The 20,575-nt window shown below is 45.8% G+C and overlaps 1 protein-coding gene across 1 annotated transcript in view; it reads left to right on the top strand.

Moving 5' to 3' along the window:
* Positions 1-20,575, top strand: part of stk11ip (serine/threonine kinase 11 interacting protein) — a 62,287-nt gene that overhangs the window by 26,953 nt on the left and 14,759 nt on the right. The window contains exons 12-17 of the mRNA XM_068034686.1: positions 136-177; positions 5,574-5,729; positions 6,216-6,297; positions 9,524-9,916; positions 15,974-16,158; positions 18,234-18,377. Coding sequence (XP_067890787.1) covers positions 136-177; positions 5,574-5,729; positions 6,216-6,297; positions 9,524-9,916; positions 15,974-16,158; positions 18,234-18,377 — 1,002 coding nt within the window. The remainder of the gene's footprint in view (positions 1-135; positions 178-5,573; positions 5,730-6,215; positions 6,298-9,523; positions 9,917-15,973; positions 16,159-18,233; positions 18,378-20,575) is intronic.

Genomic DNA, 20,575 nt, shown 5'->3' with positions numbered 1-20,575 from the left:
CTGCTGTATACAGTTGGAGTCAGTGCCTTGGGGACAAAGTGGCAGTGTGTGAAGCAGAGAATGTGGTTTCAAACTGACCCCTTTCAATTGCATCATTACACTGATGGTGACTCTTATCTGTTTCTTTCCTTACAGCTGGTTTTGGATGGAGAGCCACTCACTATGCCAGAACTCGCAGTAAGTATCCCCGCTCACACACAAGCTTTTATTATTGATCCTTTGCTCATCCATTGGATGCTTTAAGAGTGTGGTTATAGAGTTAAATACAGAGTAAATCTCCCTCTACACTGTCCAATCAAACACTCCCAGGGCAGGTACAGCACTGGGTTAGGTACAGCCCCCTTAAATACACAATAAGATAAAGGAGAATCCTGAAAGATTCTATAAGTATATTAAGAGTAAAAGGGTAGCTAGGGAGAGAGTAGGTCCCCTTAAGTGTGGTAATCTATGTATGGAGCCACGGGAAATGGGCGAGGTCTTAAATGAATACTTCTCATCTGTATTTACCGTGGAGAAGGTCATGGAAGCTAATGAGTGTACGGGAGGGAACAGCGATATCCTGGAGCATATCAACATTACAAAGGAGGAGGTGTTGGAGGTTTTGAAGCGCCTTATGGTGGACAAATCCCCAGGGCCTGACCAGGTGTATCCTAGGATGCTATGGGAAGCAAGGGAGGAGATTGCTGAGGCCCTGGCAGAGATTTTTGTATCATCGTTAGCCACGGGTGAGGTACTGGAAGACTGGAGGATAGCTAATGTTGTGCCTTTATTTGAGAAGGGCAGCAGGGGTAAGCCAGGGAACAACAGGCCGGTGAGCCTTACATCAGTGGTGGGAAAGTTATTGGAGGGGATTCTGAGAGACAGGATTTATATGCATTTGGAAAGGCAAGGTCTGATTAGGGATAGTCAGCATGGTTTTGTGCGTGGGAAATCATGTCTCACGAATTTGATTGAACTTTTTTGAGGAGGTGACCAAGAGGATTGACGAGGGCAGGGTGATAGACGTTGTCTACATGGACTTTAGCAAGGCCTTTGACAAGGTCCTGCATATTAGGCTGGTCCAGAAGGTTCGAACACATGGGATCCAGGGTGAGCTAGCCAATTGGATACAAAATTGGCTTGGGAATAGGATGCAGGGGGTGGTAGTGGAGGGTTGTTTTTCAGATTGGAGGCCGGTGACCAGTGGTGTGCCGCAGGGATCGGTGCTGGGCCCTCTGTTGTTTGTCATATATATTAATGACTTGGATGTGAATGTAGGGGGCATGATTAGTAAGTTTGCAGATGACACCAAAATTGGTGGTATAGTGGACAGTGAAGAAGGTTGTCTAAGGTTACAACAGGATATAGATCAACTGGGAAAGTGGGCAAGGGATTGGCAAATGGAATTTAACGTAGACAAGTGCAAAGTGATGCATTTTACGAAGTCAAACCAGGGCAGGACATATACAGTGAATGGCAGGGCCCTGGAGAGTGTTGTTGAGCAGAGAGACCTTGGGGTGCAAGTACATAGTTCCCTGAAAGTGGCAACACAGGTAGACTGGGTGGTTAAGGAGGCATATTTAAGGCGTATGGCATGCTTGCCTTCATCGGCCGAGGCATTGAGTACGAGAGTTGGGACATCATGTTACAGTTGTCCATAACGTTGGTTAGGCCGCATTTGGAGTACTGTGTGCAGTTCTGGTCGCCGCACTACAGGGAAGATGTGATTAAGCTAGAGAGGGTGCAGAAAAAATTCACTAGGATGTTGCCTGGTTTGGAGGGCTTGAGTTATAAAGAGAGATTGGATAGGCTGGGTCTGTTTTCCATGGAGCGAAAGAGGCTGAGAGGGGACATGATCGAGGTATATAAAATTATAAGAGGCATAGATAGGTAGATAGACAGTCTGTTTCCCATGGTCGGGGTAGCTAAAACTGGAGGGCATAGATTTAAGGTGAGGAAGGAAGTTTAAAGGGGATCCAAGGGGTAAATTTTTCAGAATAGTGGGTATCTGGAATGAGCTGCCTGAGGTGGTGGTGGAGGCAGGAACAGTAGCGACATTTAAGAGGCATCTGGGCAGGTACTTGAATGAGCAAGGCATAGATGGATATGGAATTAATGCAGGCTGGTGGGATTAGTATAGATAGGCATTGTGGTTAGCATGGACGCGGTGGGCCGAAGGGCCTGTTTCTATGCTGTACGACTCTATGACAAAGGGGGCATCAACCTCACACAGTCCATATGTACGTGGAACACGGACCCGTACTTGGTTGCACTTGAGTCCCGCGCTCCTGATCTTTGGGCATCCAGTGGCGAGGAGGGTGGACCGTGAGGAGGATCTCCTCATCTGTCTGCTCCTGTGCCTAGCCAAGGTGGCAATTCACAGGTCCAGGCTGCAGGCTGTCGGGGTTTCTGTCCGCCCTGATTGCCTGCCCCTCTTCCGAGGTTAAGTTCGCGCCTGGGAGTCCTTGGAGAAGGAGCATGCGGTGTCTGCTGGTTCGCTTGAGGCTTTCTGTGATCGGTGGGCGCCGCAGGGGCTGGAGGGCATCATCGATGCCGAGAATTGCTTTTTAATTTGAGTTTTGTTTATTTATCTGCTCTTAAATTTTTATTATTGGTTTGTGGAATGTGGGCGTCGCTGGCTAGGCCTGCACTTATTGCCCATCCCTAATTGTCCTTGAACTGAGCAGCTTGCTAGGCCATTTCAGAGGGCATTTAAGAGTCAACCGCATTGTTGTGGGTCTGGAAGCACACGTAGGGCAGACCAGGTAAGGACGGCAGATTTCCTTCCCGAAAGGACATTCGTGAACCAGATGGGTTTTTACAACAATCGACTATGGTTTCATGGTCACCATTAGACTAGCTTTTTAATTCACAGATTAATTGGATTCAAATTTCCCCATCTGCCATGGTGGAATTTGAACCCATGTCCCCAGAGCAGTAACCTGAGTCTCTGGGTTACTAGTCTAGTGATACCACTGCCTCAGGGGGCCTGAGAAATAAAGGCCCCCTTGACAAAAGTACAGAAAAGGGCCTGGGGTATAAAGGCCACCCTTTTTTTTTAAAAAAAAAAGGTGTTAGATACAGAGTAAAGCTCCCTCTGCACTGTCCCCATTAAACACTCCCAGGGCAGGTTCAGTGTGAGTTTGAGATAGTGAATAAATGACTGACTGTTAGCACTTGCCTCAATGAGCTGAAAAAGGAAGGGTTCACATTTGAGATCTATGACCTTTCATAAGGATGGGGTGTTCCTGGGACTGTGGAGGTTCTGGATAGGTGCTTGGGTTAGTATTCCCATGGCTGGTGGAGTGGTCCACACACCCCTTCTCCCCTCAACCCCTCTCTGATATCTGAAACAAAAACAAGAAATGCTGGAATCACTCAGCAGGTCTGGCAGCATCTGTGGAAAGAGAAGCAGAGTTAACGTTTCGGGTCAGTGACCCTTCTTCGGAACCTCTCTGATATCTACTTTATTCTTCATCCACACTCCTGCTCCGCTTTGGCCAACTCCACTTGCCAGATTTTCCATGTTTCTCTTCCCCTCTGCTATTTGCTGTGACCATTCACACCTCCTTCCAGGCTGACCACGCCTTTTTATTTAATTTCTCTGGTTGCCTCCCTTCAGTCTTTCACTGTTGTCTCTTCTGTCATTAAATCATCTCCTGTCCTCCACCTAATCTGTCTGTTCCTGGGGGACAGAAAAGAAACAGATACTGACAAAGGGTTGTTTAACCTGAAATCTTAACACAACAATCTTAGATTAGCTGTTTCCATTCTGACTGGTCATGGGATCTTGTAATGCAAATTTAAATTAAGGACAGAATGTATGTAGATAAAATGGGGATTGTGTTGTGTCCGTGGGCCCTGTTCTAATTACCATCCCCACCCATCTAACTCCACTTGACCTCGAGACCACGCTTGGCAGGGGTTACGCATGGAAACTCCATTCCTACCGTGGTTATGGCAGTGGATTAGGGGAAGCCCTGAGGAAATTCCCAGTGTTGGCCTTCATAAGCACTGGGGCAGTCAATAGAACCAAGAATATAATCAATAAATATATCAAATCTATATGTGTATGTACACTGACAGAGCTGTACCATGGAGTTGCTGCCGACAGACTCCTCAATCCCAGCGTTACGATGGGGAGGTGTATTTACATTACCCTGGGTGGAACATGGGCCATTAAATTAAATTAAATTATGGCAGATCGTTGCCTAAATTCACATTGGTTCCATATCCCTTAAAACCCTTGAGTAACAAAAATCTATCTGGAAATTTTCAGTTGAACCCTTTTTTTGAAGGAGAGAGTTTCAGATTTCCACACCCTTTGTGTGAAGTGCTTCATGACATCACCCTTGAATGGCCTGGCTCTTATTGTAAGATTAAGCCCTTTGTTCTGGACTGTGGAATGTAATTCCCGGATTTAGAGCATTCCAATGTTTCAAAAATCACTTGGCGCTCTCCCTTTCAGACGGGGTGGGGGAGTGCGATTCATTCATTAAGGCCCAACAGTTTAACAGGTTTCTGGAAAGAATTAATCGTTATCACTATATTAAAAAAAGTTGAATTGACTGAAAGACAAGTGAGATACATATCTTTTAAACCCTGAGGGTGCACCTAGTGTTCATTCACGCAATGGGTGAACAGGGCACATTGATAAAGACACTGATGTCCACACGGTTTAGCTCCCTCTCAATGTCAGAACCTGATTTAATCTACCCCCCTCTTGCCTTTCTGAAAGGTGCTAATTCCTTGTATAGAATGGTTACAGCACAGAAGCAAGCCATTCAGCCCATCGTATCTGTGGCGGCTCTCTTAAGAGCAGCTCAGCTAGTCACACTCCCCGCCTTTTTCCCACTGCCCTGCAAATTATTTCCCTTGAGATTCTTATCCAATTCCCTTTTGAAAGCCACTATTCAATCTGCCTCCACCATTCTCGGGCAGTGCATGCCAGATCCTAACTACTTGCGTAAAAAATGTTTTCTCATGTCACCTTCAGTTCTTCTTGCCATTCACCTTAAATCTGTGTCCTCCTGAATCTACATTCCTCCATCAATGGGAACAGTTTCTCTCTACTCTGTCCAGATCCCTCATGATTTTGAATAACTATCAAATCTCCTTTCAACCTTCTCCAAGGAAAACAGCCCCAGCTTCTCTGATCTAGCCACCTAACTGTAGTCCCTCATCCCTGGAACCATTCTCAAATCTTTCCTGCACCCTCTGTAAAGCATTGTATAATTTCACAGGTCCCCTAGTACCTCACACATGTGCCTGTATGAGGTCCCACTGGGAGTCCACAGTGCCTCGCAAGGACCTGGTTGCATTGGGCAGGGAAGGATGGAGTAGGATGGTGGGGTTGGGGTGATGGGCAGTTGCTGGGATGGGGATTGGGGGTGGCAGTTTGGTGGAGTTCAGAGCCAGTGATCTGCAAGGAGACACATTGGGGTGGCACGGTGAACCGCGAGGACGCAGTAGGGTTATGCAGGATCCTGTAGCAGCCGCAGTACTTGCGCGCCTGTGTCCAAATATTCAGAAGTTGGTGTTCACACAACGTCTGCTGTAATCCTTAAACAGCATCATAACTTCCACCCTTGCAGTACCTCCCAAAGTCTGGCCGGCTGATCGGATATTCAATGCGCCGCCCTGCTCGGAACAGCACGCTCAGGAACGTTCTGGAATCCTCGCTGGCTGGTGACCACAGTGATTTGGTATATCTGTCAGACAGCAGTGCAGGTCCAATCACTCGCAAAAAGGTAAACTCTTCAACTTGATACGTAAAGGACCTGCATTTATATAGCAACCTGGTGTGTCCCTTAACCAATATCTTTATGATTAAAAGGGTCGATAGGGTAGATGTAGAGAAGATGTTTCCACTTGGGAGTGCAGAAAGCAAGGTCATAAATATAGTCACTAATAAATACAATAAGGAATTCAGGAGAAACTTCTTTATCCAGAAAATGATGAGACTCTGGAATTAGCTTGCAGAGTGTGGTTGAGGTGAATAATATAGATGCATTTAAGGAGAAGCTGGATAAACATATGAGGGAGAAAGGAATAGAAGGATATGTTGATAAAGGTGGGGGGGGGAGGCTAATGTGGAGCATAAACACAAGCATGGGCTAGTTGAGCTGAATGGCCTGTTTCTGTGCTGCAGATTGAATGCCCCAAGGTTCTGTATAATCAAAATGACAAAGTTTCACTTTTTTTGTTTCTGAATACCAAACCCACCCTCATTGCAGAGCAAGATAAAAGTGCGGACTGCCAGCATCTCGGAGCCAAGTGACAGTGACGCGGACACGCACGTCACACCGGTCTCGTCATGTGAGTACTTCACAGATCCGCGGCAGGATCCGATCGAGGGGAAACTGAGAGATGCGGTGTTGGAAATGTTCCTCTGAGTGCTAGAATTGTGATGGGGGTGGGCAAGGCGACAGTGTAGCTCACTAGCAGACTGGGTGCTCGGAGGAGGCACTTTGTGAATATGTTGCACCTGATCAGTTGAATGTTTATTCCTTCCTCTCTTCCCATGTCACATCACCCTGCTGATGCAAATATGTTCATCCATACAGAAAGACCCAGTGGTCCCATATTGTAGCATCGATCCCTCCTTGAATGGTTCGTGTTTTTTTTAATTTTTACCTCCACTGTGTTCCACACGCTGATCATTTTGTGCATCCGCAATTTTCATTGCTGCACCATTGGTGGCCTTCAGTTATCTAGGTTCTCAGTTCTGGAATTCCCTCCCTGAGCCTTTTCGCCCCCCTCTCCTCCTTTTAAGATGCTGCTTAAAACCTACCCCTTTGACCAAACTTTTGGTCACCTGTTCTAATATCCTCTGATGTACCTCGATGTCAAATTTTATCTGATTACACTCCTGTGAAGTACCTTTGAAGCATAGGAATGGGCGGAGGCCATTCAGCCCATTGAATCTGTTCGCCATTCAATTAGATCATGGCTGATCTGTATCTTAACTCCATCTAGCTGCCTTGGTTCCATAAACTTGGGATGCTTTACTACCTTAAAGGTGGAAATTGTTGCGTGGGAAGAACTTCCTGGTATCCTTCTGTAGTTTTTACCTGTGTCCCCAAGTTCTACACCAGCGAGTTAATCTTTTCTATAACCTTAACTATCTTGTATCCCTCTAAGATCACCTCAGATGCTGTCCAGTCTTTCCTCAATAATCCTTGACTCTCCAGTCTGTAATCAGGTGCACAGCTTGGAGTCCTACTGCCTTGTGCATTCAGCCTGTTCCTAAATGAGTTTCATGTAAAATCTCCTTATCTGGATCCTTTGTGGGAATGGGGGCAGGGTAGAAATGGTCAAATGCAAAAGACAGCACCTTCAAAAAGTGCAGGACTCCCTCGTGGAGGGTTCAGGTCCCAAGGGGGGTATGGGATTTAAAAATCAACCAGTGAGGAGGGAAGCCACTGTGAGCCAGTAGTGGATAAGGTTCCAATCAAGTGGCTGCTTTATCCTGGCTAATGTCAAACCTTTTGAATGTTGTTAGAGCTGCACTCAGCCAGGCAAGTGGAGAGTATTCCATCGCATTCACCACTTGTAGCTTGGAGATGGTCTAGATCGTTAAGGTACAGGCAGCCAGCTCGTGCAGTGGATGCTGGCTCACTGAATTCCTTCAGGCGAAAGCTGGACCTATTTCTAGTTAGGGCAGACAAGACCTCTTCTAAAAGCTGGGTACTGCTGGGAATTCAGAGCCAGAGTGATCTCCTGAACTAGTTTTTGATTGCCCAGATGGGTGGGGGAGGAATTTCCAGGATTTTTTCAATCAAAATTGGCCTGGGTTTTTATCTGGTTTTTCACCTCTTTTCTAGGGGATCAAATGATCTCAGTGTGGAATGGGGGGGGGGTGGTGTATATGTTGTGATACACAAGATATTGCAACTGTGTGGGACAGGCTAGATGGACTAGAGGGTCTTTCTTTTTTTGGGCCTCCTTATCTCGAGAGACAATGGATACGCGCCTGGAGGTGGTCAGTGGTTTGTGAAGCAGCGCCTGGAGTGGCTATAAAGGCCAATTCTGGAGTGACAGGCTCTTCCACAGGTGCTGCAGAGAAATTTGTTTGTTGGGGCTGTTGCACAGTTGGCTCTCCCCTTGCGCCTCTGTCTTTTTTCCTGCCAACTACTAAGTCTCTTCGACTCGCCACAATTTAGCCCTGTCTTTATGGCTGCCCGCCAGCTCTGGCGAATGCTGGCAACTGACTCCTACGACTTGTGATCAATGTCACACGATTTCATGTCGCGTTTGCAGACGTCTTTATAACGGAGACATGGACGGCCGGTGGGTCTGATACCAGTGGCGAGCTCGCTGTACAATGTGTCTTTGGGGATCCTGCCATCTTCCATGCGGCTCACATGGCCAAGCCATCTCAAGCGCCGCTGACTCAGTAGTGTGTATAAGCTGGGGATGTTGGCCGCTTCAAGGACTTCTGTGTTGGAGATATAGTCCTGCCACCTGATGCCAAGTATTCTCCGAAGGCAGTGAAGATGGAATTAATTGAGACGTCGCTCTTGGCTGGCATACGTTGTCCAGGCCTCGCTGCCGTAGAGCAAGGTACTGAGGACACAGGCCTGATACACTCGGACTTTTGTGTTCCGTGTCAGTGCGCCATTTTCCCACACTCTCTTGGCCAGTCTGAACATAGCAGTGGAAGCCTTACCCATGCGCTTGTTGATTTCTGCATCTAGAGACAGGTTACTGGTGATAGTTGAGCCTAGGTAGGTGAACTCTTGAACCACTTCCAGAGCGTGGTCGCCAATATTGATGGATGGAGCATTTCTGACATCCTGCCCCATGATGTTCGTTTTCTTGAGGCTGATGGTTAGGCCAAATTCATTGCAGGCAGACGCAAACCTGTCGATGAGACTCTGCAGGCATTCTTCAGTGTGAGATGTTAAAGCAGCATCGTCAGCAAAGAGGAGTTCTCTGATGAGGACTTTCCGTACTTTGGACTTCGCTCTTAGACGGGCAAGGTTGAACAACCTGCCCCCTGATCTTGTGTGGAGGAAAATTCCTTCTTCTGAAGACTTGAATGCATGTGAAAGCAGCAGGGAGAAGAAAATCCCAAAAAGTGTGGGTGCGAGAACACAGCCCTGTTTCACACCACTCAGGATAGGAAAGGGCTCTGATGAGGAGCCACCATGTTGAATTGTGCCTTTCATATTGTCATGGAATGAGGTGATGATACTTAGTAGCTTTGGTGGACATCCGATCTTTTCTAGTAGTCTGAAGAGACCACGTCTGCTGACGAGGTCAAAGGCTTTGGTGAGATCAATGAAAGCAATGTAGAGGGTCTTTACCTTTCACATTTGTATGCATCAGCCATGAACTTATTGAATGGCAGAATAGGCTTGAGGGGCTGAATGGCCTACTCCTGTTCCTATGACTCTTCACTCTCAAAGGAATGTCTGGTTTTGGGAATAAATAACAGGGAAAAAGAAATAACTTAGTGACTAGGCAAGTTGGCCAATTTTCCCATTTGTAAAACCACTTCATGTTCCCAATTTTTCAAATCCCTATCTTCACTCTGCAGGCATTGTCTTGCAACATCAGGAGGACATCAAGAGGATGGATGAACTCCGTGGTCAGATTGGGCATGACTGGCTCCGTTACCAGCATCACTTGAACAGCCCCAAGGAGGAGGAAGTGGGGTACTCTGAAACAGCCAACGTCTCTGTCAAGGATGAAGCCGACAGCTCCACCAGCATCTTCCTGCGCAGCAACAGCCTGGATGGTGCCTCTGAGGATTCAGGTGACCCCACTACAGGGGATGAGGTCACTCTAATTGCCCCGCTCAGCGGCAATCGGGATGAATGTGTCTCCTCTAGCTACCTCGTCCCCGAAGAAGGGACTTATTTGAACGATTCTGTGGCTCTCATGGAAAAGCGGGAGGAGGAGGAGGCAGCGGTGGAAGAGCCTGTGAGAGGTACAGAGAGCACTGTGCGAAGTGTCAGAAACAAAGCTATTTTTAGATCTTGTATTGTGTAATGAGACAGAATTAATTAGTAATCTCATAGTAAATGGTCATCTGGGAAAAAGTGACCATAATACAATTGAATTCCATACTAAGTTTGAGAGCGACATACTCCAGTCCAAAATAAGAATCTTAAACTTAAAGCCAATTACATAGATATGAGGGGACAGCTGACTAGGATTAAGTAAATAGACTGAAAAGTATAATCTATTCACTAATATTCATTATAAGCCCACCGACTCCCACAGCTACCTCGACTATACTTCTTCACACGCTGCCTCTTGTAAGGACTCCATTCCATTCTTCCAGTTTCTCCGTCTCCGACGCATCTGCTATGATAATGCCACCTTCCACAACAGCACCTCTGATATATCTTCCCTTTTCCTCAACCGAGGATTCCCCTCCCAATGTGGTTGACAGGGTCCTCAACCGTGTCCGGCCCATTTCCCGCACTTCTGCCCTCACCCCTTCCCCTCCTTCCCAGAACCGAGACAGGATTCCCCTTGTCCTCACTTGCACCCCACCAGCCTCCACATCCAGTGGATCATCCTCCACCATTTCCGCCACCTCCAGCATGGTGACACCACCAAACGCATCTTCCACTCCCCTCCTCTGTCAGCATTCCGAAGGGATTGTTCCTTCCGCGGCACCCTGGTCCACTCCTCCATTACCCCGGCACTTCATCCCCTTCCCACGGCACCTTCCCATGCAATCGCAGGAGGTGTAATACCTGCTCTTTTACCTACGAATAATGAACAGCTGTGTCCGAAAGCAAATACATGAGAAACAAGTTTAAGACATGCACATGGTTTAAAAAATAAAATTTAAAAAGGCAGTCATGCTCTGGAAGTTGTTTAACTCTATGTTGAGTCCAGAAGGTTGTAGAGTGCCTAATGGTAAGATGAGGTGCTGTTCCTCGAGCTTGCCTTTATCAAGCTGGAAGGCAAAGACTTGGGTCAGGCAATATTTCAGATACTGACATTTGCCAGAGTACAATTCCATGGATTCCCATTCTTGTCTGTGCCTTGATAGGAATACAGGACTTGGAAGCAGGAGTAGGACATTTGGCCCTTTGAGCCTGTTTCGCCATTCAGTAAGATCATAACTGATCTGGTTGTGGTCTCAACTCCACCTACCTGTCTGCACCCCCCATCCCCATAACCTTTGACTCTCTTGTCAATCAAAAATCTGAGTTCCACAGACTAACAACCCTTTGAGAAAAAAAAATTCTCCTCCTCATCTTAAAAGGGAGACCTTCTTATTCTTAAACTGTCTCTCCTAGTTCTAGTCTCCCCCACAAGAGGAAACATCTTCCCAGTATCCACTGTATCAAGTCTCCTTGGGATCTTATATGTTTCAATACGATCCCCTCTCATTCTTCTTAACTCCAACAGGTAAAGGCCCAACCTGTTCAACCTTTCTTCATAAGATAGGCCCTTCATTCCTGGATTGAGTCAAGTGAACCTTCTCTGAACTAACACAATTATATCCTTTTTCAAATAAGGAGAACAAAACTGTGTATGCCGTACTCCAGATGTGGTCTCACCAAGGTCTTGTTCAGCTGCAGTAAAACTTGCTTACTTTTATGCTCGATTCCCCTTGCAATAAATGCCAACATTCCATTCTGCTTCCTAATCGCATGCTATGCGAGTTCTCTCTGCACCACTGAGTTCTGCAATCTCCCTCCAAATAAATAGTATCCTGCTTTTCTATTCTACCTGCCAAAGTGAACAAGTTCACATTTTCCCTCTCATTATACTCTATCTCCAATTTTTTTCCAACTCACTTAGCCTATCTATAATCCCTTTGTAGACTCTCAACCTCCTTTTGACAACCTACATTCCAATCTTGGTGTCACTGGCAAATTTAGCTACCATACATTCAGTCCCTTCATCTAAGTCATTGATGTAAGTTGTAAATAGCTGAGGCACCAACACTGATCCCTGTGGCACTCCACTAGTTACAGTTTGCCAACCTGAAAAAGACCCATTTATCCCTACTCTCTGCTTCCTGTTAGCCTGCATAAAGGACTAGTTAGCTATGATACCTCTACACCATGTGCTCCAATCTTGTGTAGTAACGTTTGATGTGGCACCTTATCAAATGCCTTTTGGAAATCCAAGTACAGCACATCTGCAGATTTCCCTTTATCCACCTTGCTTGTTACTTCCTCAAAGAATGCTAATAAATTAGTTAAACATTATTTCCTTTTCACAAAACCATTTTGACTCTGTCTGATCCCATCCTTAATAATGGATTCTAGTAATTTCCATATGACAGATGTTGGGGTAACTGGCCTATAGTTTCCTGCTTTGTCTCCCTCCTTTCCTGAATAAAGGTGTTACATTTGCTATTTTCCAATCCTCTGGGACCCTTCCAGAATCTAAGGAATGTTGGAAGATCTTAACCATAGCCTCTACTATCTGTGCAGCCACTTCTTTTAATACCATAGGATGCAGGCCATCTGGTCCTGGGGACTTGTCAGCCTTTAGGTCTAGTAGTTTTCGCAGTACCTTTTCCGTGGTGATGGTGATTGTTTTAAGTTCCTCCCTTTCACCTCTTGATTTTCAAGTATCTTTGGGAGGTTTTCTAACTCTTCTACAGTTCAACACCTCTGTCATTTCCTTGTTTTCCATTATCAATTCCCAGACACACGCTAACAAACCAATGCTAGCTTTAGTTACTCTTTTCCTATTTAAATACTTGTAGAAACTCCTACTATCTGTTTATATTACTAGCTAGTTTTCTCTTATATTTTACATTCGCCCTCTTTATTTTTTTTCATCATTCTTTGTGGTTCTTAAAATCTGTCCAATCTTCTCATCTACCACTCATCTTTGCAAATTTGTGCGGTATTTCTTTCAGTTTGATACTATCCTTAACTTCCTTATTCAGCCATGGATGATGCATCCTTCTCAAAGAATCTTTCTCACTGGGATAAATCTTTGCTGAGTGTTATTAAGTATCTCCTTAAAAGTCTGCCACTATATCTCGACTGTCCTACCTTTTAACCTAATTTCCCAGTTCACTTTAGTCCTGCCTTCATACCCTTGTAATTACCTTTTAGGTTTAAAATAATCTTAGACTTACACTTCTCCCTTTCAAACTAAACGTGAAATTCATCATGTTATGATTGCTGTCGCCTAGAGACTCCTTGCCATGAGGTTATTGATTAATCCTGTCTCATTGCACATTACCAGGTCTAGAATAGCCTGCTCCCTAGCTGGCTCTAGAACATACTGCTATAAGATATTGTCCCAAATATGCTCTATGAACTCATTTTCCAGGCTACCTTTGCCAATCTGATGCGCCCAATCTATATGTAGATTTAAGTCACCCATGACTATTGTGGTACCTTTCTTACACGCCCCATTTCTTCCTGTATACTCCGATCTACAGTGTAGCAACTGTTGGGGGGCCAATAATCTCCCACAAGTGACCTCTTATCTTTCCTATTTCTTATCTCTACCCATACTAATTCTACATCGTGTTCTTCCAAGCTAAGGTCATCTCTCACTACAGTACTGTTGACATCCTTAATTAACCGAGCTACCCCACCACCTTTTTCCTATCTTCCTGTCTTTTCAAAATGTCATACCCTTCAATATTCCAATCTTAGCCTTTGTCACCTTGCAACCATGTCTCTGCAATGGCTATCAGGTCAGACATATTTCTATTTGTGCTAACAATTCACCTAAATTGTTATGAATGCTGTGCACATTCAGATACAGAGCCTTTAACACACTTTTTACCAATTCAGCAATCTTTGGCCTTATCTGCTAGTACATTCTTAAGTTTATATGCTCTGTCTCTTCCTTCCACACTCTGGTTTTCATTACCCAAATCACTACCCTGTTCCGTTATCTTGTTTCCCTTTGATTTACCACATCTCCTCTCAAATGATCACTTCCCTCTTCTAGTTTAAAGCCCTCTCTACTGCTCTAGTTACACGACTCACCAGAACACTGGTCTAGCACAGTTCAGGTGAAGACCGTTCCAACAGTACAGCTCCCACTTGCCCCAGTACTGATGCCAGTGCCCCATGAATTGAAACTCATTTCTCCCACACCAGTCTTTGAGACTCTAATCTTATTTACCCAATGCCAATTTGCTCGGGTTTCAGGTGGCAGTCCAGAGATTATTACCTTTTTAGGTTCTGGTTTTGAATTTAGTCCCTTAATGGTGAGTGTCGGGCTGTTCGACTATGAAAGGGCATCGCTGCCTCGCCATGCTTCACCTGTCCTTATTTCCGCATGCATGCATTTTGCCTTGGGAGTCAGAAGGTTGTGGGTTCAAATCCCATTCCAGAGACTTGAGCCCCATAACCCAGACTGGCACTTGCGGTACTGAGGGAGTGCTGCACTGTTGGAAGTGGAGTCTTTCGGATGAGACATTAGACGAAGGCCCCATCTGTCCCCTCAGGTGGACATAATATATCCCACTGCACTAGATTATTTGATAGTTATTGCGTTTTCAGTTTGCAAGATCTTGCTGTGCACTAACCGCCTGCCACGTTTCCTAGATCGGAACAGTGACTACACTTCAAAACAAATCTGACTAATGCACTTTGGGATGTTCTGAGGTGGTGGGGTGAAACAACAAGAACTTTCATTTATATAGCATCTTTAACGGCACAATGGCGCAGTGGTTAGCACCGCAGCCTCACAGCTCCAGCGACCCGGGTTCAATTCTGGGTACTGCCTGTGTGGAGTTTGCAAGTTCTCCCTGTGTCTGCGTGGGTTTCCTCCGGGTGCTCCGGTTTTCTCCCACAGCCAAAAGACTTGCAGGTTGATGGGTAAATTGGCCATTATAAATTGCCCCTAGTATAGGTAGGTGGTAGGGGAATATAGGGACAGGTGAGGATGTGGTAGGAATATGGGATTAGTGTAGGATTAGTATAAATGGGTGGTTGATGGTCGGCACAGACTCGGTGGGCCGAAGGGCCTGTTTCAGTGCTGTATCTGTAAAAAAATAAAAATAAAAAATAAAAATAAATAACGCAGTAAAATGTCCCAAGGAATTTCAAAGATTATTAAATAAAATGTGACACTGAGCCACATAAGGGGATATTAGGACGGCTTGGCCAAAGACGAAGGTTTTTAAAGAGCGTCTTAAAGGAGTAGAGAGAGGCAGAGGTGTTTAGAGAGGAATTTCCAGAGCCCAGCCAGGTGAAGGTTGCGGCTGTCAGTGGCGGAAGGATTTAAAATCTGGGATGTACAAGACGCCAGAATTGGACGAGTGCAGAGATCTCGGAGGGCTGAAGAGGTGACCGGTGGAAAGGGGCTGAGACCATGGAAGGATTTGAAAGGCATTGTCTACGCTCGCGTGGTTTAACCCCACATTTTCCATGGATCTCATAGAGCACTGAGCCTCTGGACAACCTGAGGCTGCTGTCAGAGGAGTAGGGGGGCATTGGCCAACATTTATCCCTCAACCAACATCTAAAAAGATTACCTGATCATTTATCAAGTTGCTGTGGTGGGAGATTGCTGTGCGTAAATTGGCTGTCATGGTTCCTACATTACAACAGTGACCACACTTCAAAAGTACTTCATTGGCTGTAAAGTGCCTTTGGACCTCCTGACGTTGTGGAAGTCACTGTATAAGTAAAAGGGAAGGTGGTGGCATAGTGGTAATGTCACTGGGCTAGTAATCCAGAACCCAGGTGAATGCTCTGTGGGCTTGGGTTCGAATCCCACCACGGCAGATGAAATTTGAATTCAATAAATCTGGAATTAAAAGCTAATGGTGACCATGAGACCATTGTCGGTTGTTGTAGAAACCCATCTGGTTCACTAATTTTCTTTTAGGGAAGGAAATCTGCCATCCTTACCTGGTCTGGCCTACATGTGACTCCAGACCCACAGCAATGTGACACTTAACTGCCCTCTGAAATGGCCTAGCAAGCCACTCTGTTGTCAAGGGTATTTGAGGATGGGCAACAAATGCCAGTGATGCCCACATCCCACAAACGGATTTTTAAAAAAAAGTCTGTCCTCTGTGCTGCAGACGTCTGCCAGCCCTTCATCGTCGGGCGTTTGGTGGAGGAGGAGCCCGAACTGGAAAACAGCTGGATGTTCCTGCGAGTGACAGAGGACAGGCTCCTGGAGGTGGACCTGATGAATGCGGACATCCTCGAGAGGTTGGAGCTGAGCAGCCTGACTTCCATCCACACCTCCGAGGAGTTCTGGGAGGTAAGTTGAGGTTTGGACTGACCACCAGGCTTAACGCTGGGGGCAGTCATGGTTGAAGACTTGAGAGTCTCCATCAGGATCTTGGCTTAGAAACTCATGTAGCACGTAGATTCGTACAGCACAGGAGGAGAGTGTTCAGCTCATTGTCCCTGTATATGCTGTTTGAAAGAGCTATGCCATTAGTTCCACTTTCTCCTCCCGGTTCTTTACCTGTTACCCTGCGATTTTTTTTTTTTTTCTTTCTATCTAATTTCCTTTTGAAAGTTACAATTGAATCTGCTTCTGCCTCCCTTTCAGACAGTGCATTCCAGGTCATCATAAAATGCTGTGTAAAAAATAAATAAATAAATAATTCTCCTCATCTCCCTCCTCGTTCTCTGGGGATCACAGGCAGTGCCCTCAACCCCTCAGTAACTTCCCCAAGAGTCACTAATCTGCTCTTTTTTCCTCCTATTGCCCTATAAATCTAAACAGACTTCAAGGAAATTGCAGGACTTTCATTCTGAGTAGATCCTGATAGTGAACTCCTCTTGTTTGCATTGGCAGTATATTTCATTCTTTTCACAGGGTTTGCTTGCTGTGTGTGCGTGTGTGTTCTTGCTTTGTGGGAGTGCATTAGACGGGGCCTCTATCACTACACGCTGCTTAAAGTAACGCCTCACTTGCACCAAGTTAAATGTTTTCCATTCCTCGAACACAGGCTTCCAGTGAAGAGCACCCTGGCACTCGACTACTTTGCCGTCTTCCAGTGACTAGGCACAGAATGATTGTTTAAGTTGATCAATTTTAGTAAAACACTGGCGGATTCGCTGTGGCATTGCTGATGACGAGGAGAGGCTACGCTGGCATTTTGTATTCAATTGTACATTTAGTTCCCTTTTTAGGCCTGTGGCGCTGAGGACCGAGAGCAGCTTCCTATCGAGACTCGCAGGTGTCCACTCCCACTATCTCGCCAAGAGCAACCATAAAGGATGGCTAGTGCACAGTGGGGGAAAAGGGGTCCTGTCTGTCACTGTCACGGGTATATGTGTATGTGGGCACGCACTGACACGTGTGTTACCTCTGGTATAGTGCACTGGGGAAAAGGTAACTTCTCACTCTCACCCACCCTTGTATGTCCAACTTATGTACAGTAACGTACCACGTATAAGCTGGGCAAGCCATTATTGAGGAAGGGAGGATCTCTGACACTGAGCTGGGCTTATTTTTGTTTTCTTTATTTATTCTTGGGTTGTAGGCATTGCTGGCTAGGTCAGCATTTATTGCCCATCTGATTGCCCGTGAAAAGGTGGTAGTGAACCGCCTTGTACCGCTGCAGTCCATGTGAGGTGGGTACACCCACAGTGCTGTTAGAGAGGGAGTTCCAGGATTTTGACCCAGCGACAGTGAAGGAACGGCGATATCGTTCCAAGTCAGGATGGTGTGACTTGGAGGGAAACTTGCAGGTGGTGGTGTTCCCATGCATCTGCTGCCCTTATCATTCTAGTTGGTAGAAGTCACGGGTTTGGAAGGTGCTGTCTAAGGAGCCATGGCGAGTTCTGCAGTGCATCTTCCAGATGGTACACATTGCTGCCACTGTGCGTCGGTGGTGGAGGGAGTGTTTTGGTGATGAGGAGCCTGGATATATGGGTGGCTAATGTGGTGGGAGTGGGGGGGAGACGAAGGCAGTTGGTTGGGGAGCGTTCAGGAGTGCAAATACCGTGGTCTATTTCTCCCTTTTATGAGCCCGTTCTGCCCCAAAACCAGGGTAATCCAAGGTAAAGAGTGCTGAGGCTAAATGTTGCTCACCCATCTGAGTGGCTGATTCAGCGCCTGACCCCTGAACCTTTCCAGTCTTTGTCCATTGCCTCCCCAGAAGATACACCGCCTCCACATTGAACCTCCTGCTGAGGCTCCTGCTTTCTGTTTTTTGCCCATTTCTTGGGCAAGGGGGGTTCCTTGTATAAGTGGGCACAACCTCCCAGATTCGCCTGCACATGACGGCTTTTACGAGGTGCGTGCTGTTTTTAGCCCCACCCCCAGCTCTTTCTCCTGGAAGCCAAGACCCCCTCATAACAAGATCTTCTTTATTCCAGGAAAATAATTCTGAGTCTTGCCTTTCTCGGCAGAGTAGAGGCCGGGCTCTCCCCGCAGTGGAGTGTTGCTTCAGTTACATCCGCAGGGACAAACGCAGGAGGAAGTACGTGATCTTGGACAAAAACCCTCAGGAGGCTTCTGAGGTGAGTATGGAAAAGTGTGTTTCCGAGCATCAAGCCTTAGGCAGGCTATATTGGCCTTGGACAGAGTGCAGTGTAGATTTACCAGAATGATACCTGGACTTTGAGTTAAATCACGAGGGGAAATTACACAAACTAGGGTTGTATTCCCTGGAATTTAGAAGGTTAAGGGGTGATTTGATCAAAGTTTTCAAGATATTAAGGGGAACAGATGGGGTAGATGGAGAGAAACTATTTCGACTGGTTGGGGAGTCTCGGACTAGGGGACGGAGACTTAAATATTAGAGTCAGACCTTTCAGGAGTGAAATTAGGAAATACTTCCTCACACAAAGGGTGGTAGAAGTTTGGAACTCTCTCCCACAAATGGCAATGGATGCTGCGTCAGTTGTAAATTTTAAATCAGAGAATGATTGATGGATTTTTGTTCTCCAAAGATATTAAGGGATATGGATGATCTCATTGAATGGCGGAACAGGCTCAAGAGACTAAACTGTCTCCTCCTGTTGCTGTGTTCCTAGAAAGAACAAACTTGCATTTCTATAGCACCTTTCATCACCTCTGGACATCCCAAAGTGGACACAATAGCACTAATGAGTTCGAATCCTTGGGGAATTTAAATTCAATTAATTAAAAAAAAAATCTGAAATAAAGACCTAGTCTCAGTATGGTGACCACGAAACTACCAGATTGTTGTTAAAAGCCCATCTCGTTCACAAATGTCCTTTTAGGGAAGGAAATCTGCTGTCCTTGCCCGGTCTGGCCTATGTGTGGCTCCAGACCCACAGCAATGTGGTTGACTCTTAACTACCCTAGCAATAAGGTCTATTCAAAAGGCAGCTCGCCACTACTTTCTCAGGGGCAATTAGGAATGGGCAATGAATGCAAGCCTTGCCAGCAATGCCCTCATCCCGTGAATGAATTTTTTTTTTAACGTGCTTTACAACTGATTTTGAAATATTGGAAACATGGCAGCCAATTTGCTCACAGTAAGCTCCCACAAACAGCAATGTAATGCTGCTCAGATCGTGGACAAAAAAGCCCTAGGAGGCTGCTCTGGCCAGAAACACTTTACAGCCAGTTAGCACTTTATATTGAAATATCTACTTTGCAATGTAGGAAACAGCATCATTATGGCACAGAAGAAGGCCATTCGACCCATCGTGTCCATGCTGGCATGCAACAGCCAAGTTGCCACAGTCGGATTTGAACTCCCGTTCTCTGGATTTGTAGACCAGCAACATAACCACTACGCCATCAAAATAAATTTCTGCCTCTGCTTGCACGCAAAGTGGGTCTGACCTATTCAATTGATTTTTAAAAAAAACTTCCTCCCCTCAGGGTGCTAACTCTCAGTGGGACACAGTTCTGGTACAGCACCAAAGTTCTCTATAAATAATCATACAGTCAGGAAGGAATCCTTTCAGCCCATCATGCCATGCTATCTCTTTGAAAGAGCTATCCAGTTAGTCCCGTACCCTTGCTCCTTCTCCATAGCCCAGCAAATTGTTCCTTGTCAAATATTTATACAGTTCCCCTTTGGCAGTTGATATTAAATGTGCTTTCACAGCCCTTGTATAAGGGCTATAATGGTTATATTGCTGGATCAGTAAACCTGAAGCCTGAACTAATACTCCAGAGACATGAGTTCAAATCCCACCATGGCAGCTGGGGAATTTAAATTCAATTCAGTAAAATCTGGAGTGAAAAGCTGGTCTCCGTATTAATGACTGTGGAACTACTGGATTGTTGTAAAAACCCAGCTGGTTCACTAATGTCCTTGAGGGAAGGACATCTGCTGTCCTTACCTGGTCTGGCATGTATGTGACTCCAGACCCACAGCAATGTGGCTGATTCTTAACTGCCCTCTGAAATGGCCTAGCAAGCCATTCAGTTGTCAAGGCAGGAGCTCAAGGCAATTGGTGATGGGCAATAAATAAAGACCTTTATCAGTGATAACTATGTCCCATGAATGAAGAGAAAAAGCCCTTTCAGGCAGTGCATTGCAGATCATCAATATCTTCCCTCTGTCTCTTTAGTCCAATTATCATAAATCTGTGTCCTTTTGATTACCGAACCTCCTGCCACGAGGAACAGTTTCTCCTTATTTGCTCTACCAAACCCCTCATAACTGTGGGCAACTCTATTAAATCTCCTCTTCACCTTCTCTGCTTGAGGTAGAACTCTTTTCCCTCAAATATGA

This window comes from Heterodontus francisci, chromosome 7 (assembly GCF_036365525.1).
Source record: "Heterodontus francisci isolate sHetFra1 chromosome 7, sHetFra1.hap1, whole genome shotgun sequence".
NCBI lineage: Eukaryota > Metazoa > Chordata > Chondrichthyes > Heterodontiformes > Heterodontidae > Heterodontus > Heterodontus francisci.
Note: the sequence above shows the minus strand (reverse complement) of the source record. Positions and strands in the feature narration are given on the sequence as shown.